The sequence below is a fragment of the Limulus polyphemus genome, unplaced genomic scaffold (genome assembly GCF_000517525.1).
Source record: "Limulus polyphemus unplaced genomic scaffold, Limulus_polyphemus-2.1.2 Scaffold12045, whole genome shotgun sequence".
Lineage (NCBI taxonomy): Eukaryota > Metazoa > Arthropoda > Merostomata > Xiphosura > Limulidae > Limulus > Limulus polyphemus.
Window position 1 is genome coordinate 519 of NW_013677655.1, and position 8416 is coordinate 8934.

The 8416-nt window shown below is 33.1% G+C and overlaps 1 protein-coding gene across 1 annotated transcript in view; it reads right to left on the bottom strand.

Annotated features, from left to right (window-relative positions):
- Positions 1 to 258: 258 nt before the first annotated feature.
- LOC111083910 (BAI1-associated protein 3-like) overlaps positions 259 to 8416 on the bottom strand; it is a gene marked incomplete at both ends in the record, with an annotated part of 10711 nt that continues 2553 nt past the window's right edge. The window contains 4 exons of the mRNA XM_022380644.1: positions 259 to 327; positions 2024 to 2250; positions 3784 to 3865; positions 5659 to 5736. Coding sequence (XP_022236352.1) covers positions 259 to 327; positions 2024 to 2250; positions 3784 to 3865; positions 5659 to 5736 — 456 coding nt within the window. The remainder of the gene's footprint in view (positions 328 to 2023; positions 2251 to 3783; positions 3866 to 5658; positions 5737 to 8416) is intronic.

The window sequence follows — 8416 nt, forward strand, 5'->3', positions numbered from 1 at the left end:
AGGTATGGATAAAGATTTGGTTAAATTTTTTATACACTCAACATGATCTAAAAAATTAGTAATACTGTTTCATGTAAAGTTACCCAAAGGCTATCTATGCCAATGGACTAAGTGCAAGGCAGTTAATTAACAACAACACTCATTGCCAACTATTGGGGTACTCTTGTCTGATCGAATAGCGGGATTTGAATGCCACTCTTATAATGCACTCATGTTCCCAAAGTGAGGGGATAATTTTTATGGCAACGAAACACATACCATGAATCTTGGGTTAAAAGTCTGGGCATGCTGTCCATCAGGCCAGGCCTAACACGATTAGAAACACATCTAACAATTAAAAAATATATATATTAAACAACATATTGAATGAAACGTTGAATAGCTTGTTAATGTTTTAATGGATTTTATGTAACACTTTTGGAAAGGTAACTAATTAACAAACCAAAACAACTATTACATATATTTAAAACCAATACAAAAATCTTGAAAAAACAAACAATATAACTACAACACTACTTCAAATATAGTTTTGTGAAGCAGTTCACGCAGTTGTCATTTATACAGCATGGATTTAAATATTAGTGTGAAGGATTTGTATTTCGTATCTTACAAATTTTGTAAGTCATATCACAACTTATCTCCACAGGAACTTCAATAATTACCTTTATTACTACAATAAATATTTTTACACGTACAAGTTACCAATATTTAATACAAACATACTTATTTTACAAAGTAACACTACTATACAATTTGTTCAGATCATAATGTTAGTGGGTAACAACTAAACTTTACATTAAAATCTAAATAGTATTCAACATTAAACTGGTACACAATTAGAAACATTTTATTTAGGCCTATCTATGGCCTGAGGATGACGTTGTAACGTCGAAACATGTAGAGTCCTCAACTTTTTGAAGGCTATAGATAGGCCTAAATAAAATGTTTTTAATTGTGTACCAGTTTTAACGTTGAATATTATTTATGATTTTAACTTTATACACAAGTGCCAAAATACTATAATTATTTCATAACTATAATGAAACAGTTAATGATGATAATATTAGTAAGATAACAAAACGAGAATAAAACAGAAATTCTGGGAAATGAAATTATTTTAATAGTGATGGCGACATGAGAATAACAAAATACTTTTATCTTCAAGACTAAACAAGTCACATCCATTGCAGACGACTCGCTTTGCTCAATCCAGAGCTCTTCAGGTTGGCTGGGATACAACAAACACAGTTATGTAAGTCGTTTGTTACAACAGTAGTCGTTGTGATGTGTACGCCGTTTACAAGCTGCTAAAGTTTATTACAGTTATATATTTGTCACAAATAAAATAATTGTTAATCATTTCCAACTAGTTTTTATCGCTAGGGTTAGCATATAGAGATTTTTATATGTTTACACAAGTTACTAATTGAACAACATACCGGTCATCATTTAGTAAACTTATTAAAGATAGTGTTAGTATAGAAACGGGTATACATAGTATTTTAAACAAAGATAATTTTCTTATCTAGATACGCTGATTGTATTATCAAACACTGACATTTAGTCTATTTTGTAAGCTATATATCTATTTATTTGCTAACTAATGATTTGATAATTTTCATGAAACGAATCTATAATCTACGTTCGAAAGTGCTGGAACAAGACTTAAGGCCACATTACATCATCAAAAACCTGCAGCTCCATCTAGTTATCAAATATATAGCTTACAATTCTTTAATTTTCTTGTTGAATTGTTATAATTATAAAGTTCCTCTGAGTATATTAATCGTGAGATTTAAACAAAGTTATTAGCGTATTCTATTCACAAAAGCGATCCCAACAGTACTGTAATACCCTACAATGTTATACGCATTCCTACACATATTATTAGATTACACTAACTATTGATTTGTTTTTTTGACAGTGATATTGAAACTTCTTGTTCGTAGAATTAAAATGGAACATAAATAAAATTATTAATAACCAAAACAAATACGGTAAACTCGGGTATTAAACTACTAACTTTTTGGGTTGTCCACAAACCTCATGATTTTTCAGTTCGTGTTCTATGAACAGCCACAGCAGCTGTTGATGTTCCAAGATATCTTTCCAGTTATCCTCAGCAGTGGTTGTATCTTTATCTCCCCTTGTTCCTAAACTCAGCTTAAGTCTAATCTGTCCCTGAATTGTCGAACGAGCTGTCCGTCCTTGAAGAGGATAGAACTTATCCAAACCGTTCGAAGGAATCTCCTAACCAGAAAACTCCAAATATTAACATAATATCTATATGTTAACAAAATGTATCTCTCATAAAGAACTTATTTTATCTATACACTACAGGGCTAGAGTAAACTTATAGTTATTAAGAGGGTTCAGTTAAATTCGACTCTCTTTTGTTTATGTAGTTATCAGACTAATAACTGAAAACGTTCTCTAGAAGCTTTGTAATAAAAGAAATAACTAAATATTTGTTCGTTTATTTGCTGTTGAGCGCAAAGCTACACAACAGGCTATCCGTGTGTGCTCTGGCCGCCACGGGTTTCGAAACTCTATTTTTTGAAATAAACGGCGGGGGTGTGGGAACAGAACTATTCTTGATGAGTCTAATGTTTATTATATTGGAAATCAGATAGCCCATTACTCAAACTAAGGGTTTATTAAGTACTTAATTTCGAAACTTTAGTCTAATTGCAATTTGCATAAGACATAAAGATAGGCAGAATAACGAAGATATAAAGATGCTTTTATAAATATATGATGTTAGGACAAACTCAAACTAACAAATATATAATGTCAATATAAAATATTGAAAAACAATACATATAATGTGTCAGTATGAACTAAAAACGATAAGTATGTGATGTCAGTGGGATTTGACTATAACTATTATAACGCACCCACGGCTCCAGAGTATGAGCGCGATTTCGCGGCGATGGGTTGCGAGCATTAAATCCTTGGATTCAAAGTTCGTCATGCTAAACCTCTAGGCCGCGCCCAGTACTATATGATGTCAGCGAATATTAAAAAAAAAACAAAAAACAATCAACAGACGACCGACGTTAGAATAAGCTAATCAATATAAATACACGATAACCGGGTTTCGATACCCGTGGTGGGCAGAGCACAGATAGCCCTTCGTGTAGCTTTGTGCTTAATAACAAACAACAATAATATTAGCTATAAATTATTGGTGACAAAAAATAAATAGTAGTATTTCCAAATTATTTCACACATTAGGCCTCTTCGGATGACGACCATTAAAACAAAGGTCGAGTTTGACTTATTTGGGGGATACGACACCTCCAAATACAGTTTTGGTTACTTTTGCAATGTATGATCATAGTATGGGCCACGAATAAGGGCTTGATGTGACTCGCGAGCGACTTATTGGAGGCCACTGTTCTATAGGTATTAGAAGCAAAAATTCGGTAGAGCCTGATAGAAAGAGTGAAAATAATAGGATTTTGTGGCCTTTCGTTTAGATAAATTTGATAAAAGTTGCTTGTTTAAAAATCTATAACACTTAATTAAAACTCCGGTCTACGAAACCAAAGTACAATGTTTGATAGGTTGTTTAGGTAGAGTATTCATAATGACTTTTAAACTGAATATTTTTTATTAGCACGTGGAGATTCACAGTCTGCTACATATTGTATTTGCACTCAGTAGAAAATGGTGGCTGTTTTTGACTGTAGGGCAAACACTAACCATCTTTCAGAGTTTTAGTACTGTTCATTCCAAACCCAGTCAAAAAAAAAAAATGATGTCGAACGTTTTACCAACCTCTATTGGTATCGTGATGCAGCCTAAAAAATCATCTTTGTTTTCTTCACTTCTGGCTGATTGGTAAATCTGTTTGAAGTATCTATAGAAAGAAATAAAATAAAAACGCCATTACTTACACATTACTCTCTCTCTCGTTCTTTATACTCCTGTTTCTTTAGTTAAAAAATAAATCCATCTTAAGTCCACTGTCTGTTCTCAAGTGATCATAATGTTGTAACGGTTTAACCAATTATCAGTATTGTTAAAACTAAAATTTTCAACACAGCTAAGTTAGTAGGCTACTAACAATAGGTTATGTGCCTACCAACTCTCTCATACAAAAATAAAAGTCAGTGCCCTTAGAATTTTAATCCTCTGAATCATCTTGTCAAATTGTCTCCCTTGCAAGATATAAAGGGTTAATATAAGAAACTCATATAACTTATATACTCTGTTCGGTACCAATGCGTATCTTAACGGTTCATAAAACGACAGATTATAAAACTTTGACTTGAATGATCAATTTATTTTATGTTAAATAGAAGCAAGTGAATATTATAAAGTTTAATACCAGTGATAAAGTCCTTTTCTTACCCATGATTAAACAACTGAAGGAAGTTTTAATACAATCTAACATTCTATCATTTGTATTTAATATTAGCTCTAGCAAGCGTTACTGATTTATTCACAAAGTTTGTTCTTGTTGTTGTCACTAGTTACTACTTGTTACTCAACTGTGTTCTTGTTATTGTCACTAGTCTATCTGTTACTCATCTTTGTTCTTGCTACTGTCACTGATTACTACTTGTTACTATTAATATTTACTCACCTTTGTTGTTTTTACTGTTACTAGTTGCTACTTGTTACTCACCTTTATACTTGTTACTATTAACATTTACTCACCTTTGTTGTTGTTACTGTTACTAGTTGCTACTTGTTACTCACCTTTATACTTGTTACTCAACTGTGTTCTTGTTACTGTCACTAGTTGCTACTTGTTACTCAATTGTGTTTTTGTTATTGTCACTAGTTGCTACTTGTTACTGTCACTAGCTGCTACTTGCTACTGTCACTAGTTACTACTTGTTACTCATCTTTGTTCTTGCTACTGTCACTAATTACTACTTGTTACTATTAATATTTACTCACCTTTGTTCTTGTTACTGTTACTAGTTGCTACTTGTTACTCACCTTTGTTCTTGTTATTGTTACTAGTTGCTTCTTGTTACTCATCTTTATACTTGTTACTAGTTGCAACTTGTTACTCACCTGTGTTTTTGTTACTGTCGCTAGTTGCAACTTGTTACTCACCTGTGTTTTTGTTACTGTCGCTAGTTGCAACTTGTTAGTCACCTGTGTTCTTGTTATTGTCACTAGTTGCAACTTGTTACTCACCTGTGTTCTTGTTATTGTCACTAGTTGCAACTTGTTACTGTCACTAGTTGCAACTTGTTACTCACCTGTGTTCTTGTTACTGTCACTAGTTGCTACTTGTTACTCACCTGTGTTCTTGTTACTGTCACTAGTTGCTACTTGTTACTTGTCATTCCAACTTTATATTGTTGTCGAACTTCAACCCAGAAAAACGGCCAGTCAAGGACAAAACAGATGACCAGGTAGGATGTATTTATGTATGTAAGCTGACTCGTGTATTAACAAGACATACCAACAATAAGGTTAATCTCACACGTAATCTCAGATCAACAATAAGGTTAATCTCACACGTAATCTCAGATCAACAATAGGTTCAACCTCACACGTAATCTCAGATCAACAATAGGTTCAACCTCACACGTACACCCTGATAATATAGGTAGCAGGAGGAGTAATGTAATAATTATGTTAAAGTTCGACCAATGACATGAATATTATTGGCTGTCTTCAAAAACACACCTTCCGAGACCTTTAAATCCCGACACTTCGTTCAATTTGCGTGCAGCGTCAAAGACAGATGACTCGTCGTCGTGGTCCCTGTAATAAAAAAAACAACTTCTGTTTTATTTTTAAGTGCACGACTGCTATATCTAATCGTTAATGAGCTGTATGACGGTTTTATCCGGTCTACTTAGCACACAGTTATTATTCTGTGAAATATAAGCATTCCGTTTTATTTTAGTTATAAATGTTTAGCTTATATCATAATAGAACAAGCTCCCAAAATAAAAATTAATCTTAAAACTAAAGTGATTTTATCTAATTTAGAAGCTCAGTTTGCAGTACTGTTTAAATAAAAATGATTTTTTGTATATTCATTTTTCTTTGTTTGTTTTTGAATTTAGCGCAAAGCTACCCGAGGGCTTTCACCGCTAACCGTCTCTAATTTAGCAGTGAAAGATTAGAGGGAAGGAAGCTAGTCATCACCATCCACCGCCAACTCTTTGGCCACTCTTTTACCAACGATTTGTTTGTTTGAAGTTAAGCACAAAGCAACACAATGGGCTATCTGTGCTCTGCGCACCACGGGTATCGAAACCCGGATTCTAGCGTTGTAAGTCCGCAGACATATCGCTGTGCTACTGGGGGGGGGGCATTTTACCAACGAATAGTGGGATTGACCGTAGAATTATAACGCCCCCACGGCTGAAAGGGCGAGCATATTTGGTGGGACGGGGATTCGAACCCGCGACCCTCATATTGCGATTCAAGCGCCCTAACCACCTGGCCATGCTGGGCCCTTCATTTATGTAGGTGCATAGAAAAATTGTATGTTTATCTAAAACCTAATATTTTTAAAAGTTTAAGTGAGGTTATTAAGGATTCGATCACTTAAGCAGATGAGCAAGAAGAATTGTGATAAGAATAACAGAAAATAGTCCCTATTTCCCGGGAAAGTAAATTAATTGCTTCAGTTCTCGTCCGTGCAATATATATTAGTGTCCGTGGAAGTCAGTCAGTTTATAAAGATAATAACTTCAGATTAGAGTAAGCAATATACTTAGAGTGAAACTCGAAAACAACGTGGCAAGTAATATAGTTAATTAGTTAAAAGTTTCTACTTATAAAGATCTTATAACAGAAAACTTGTTCTATATAACTTAGGTTTAATGTGTTTCATTAGGGTTATGGAATCTATTTAACTTAGGTTTAATATTCACACTATAGAATAATGCCTTGTTTGACCTAACTCTTATCTATTCACACTATAGAATAATGTCTTGTTTGACTAACTCTTATCTATTCACACTATAGAATAATGTCTTGTTTGACCTAATTCTTATCTATTCACACTATAGAATAATGTCTTGTTTGACCTAACTCTTATCTATTCACACTATAGAATAATGTCTTGTTTGACTAACTCTTATCTATTCACACTATAGAATAATGCCTTGTTTGACTAACTCTTATTTATTCCCAATGTTTTGCTGGTCTCTGCTAGTATGTAACAATGCAAGCTCGTGGTTAGAGCTACATACCACAGAACTTGTAACAATGCAAGCTCGTGGTTAGAGCTACATATCACAGAACTTGTAACAATATATGGTTGTTATAGAGACTACATACCCCAGAACTTGTAACAAGATATGGTTGTTATAGAGATTACATACCACAGAACTTGTAACAATATATGGTTGTTATAGAGACTACATACCACAGAACTTGTAACAATATATGGTTGTTATAGAGACTACATACCACAAAACGTGTAACAAGATATGGTTGTTATAGTGATTACATACCACAGAACTTGTAACAATATATGGTTGTTATAGAGACTACATACCACAGAACTTGTAACAATATATGGTTGTTATAGAGACTACATACCACAGAACTTGTAACAATATATGGTTGTTATAGAGACTATATACCACAGAACTTGTAACAATATATGGTTGTTATAGAGACTACATACCACAGAACTTGCTGAAATTCAGTTACGTTTCCTTGAATGGCATGTTGAAGTAAGATGGTCAGTGCTGGCTTCGGGAGGTCACCTGTCCACTCATAGCTTTTGCCCTTATATCGAAAATGGAGTATGGCTGAATATCAATTCATACATTTCAAAAGACTGAAGTTTAATGATCCTTAACGGCATAAAAGATTTGGATACATCAAACAGGTTACCGAATAAATAAGGGTGACGCACAAACTATTTGAATAATTTATTAATTAAAAAAAATTATACAGAAAACTTTTTCATATTTAACTATATAGTGATTTAAGTTTTCTTTCCATATTCAAACACTTTAAACCTAAGTTAAATTAATTTCATAACCCTAATGAAACACATTAAACCTAAGTTAAATTGATTTCATAACCCTAATGAAACACCTCTTATCTATTCACACTATAGAATAATGTCTTGTTTGACTAACTCTTATTTATTCACACTATAGAATAATGTCTTGTTTGACCTAACTCTTATCTATTCACACTATAGAATAATGCCTTGTTTGACATAACACTTATCTATTCACACTGTAGAATAATGTCTTGTTTGACTAACTCTTATTTATTCACACTATAGAATAATGTCTTGTTTGACTAACTCTTATTTATTCACACTATAGAATAATGTCTTGTTTGACTAACTCTTATTTTTAGGTCAAACAAGACATTATTCTATAGTGTGAATAAATAAGAGTTAGTCAAACAAGACATTATTCTATAGTGTGAATAGATAAGAGTTAGGTAATATGTGTAATAC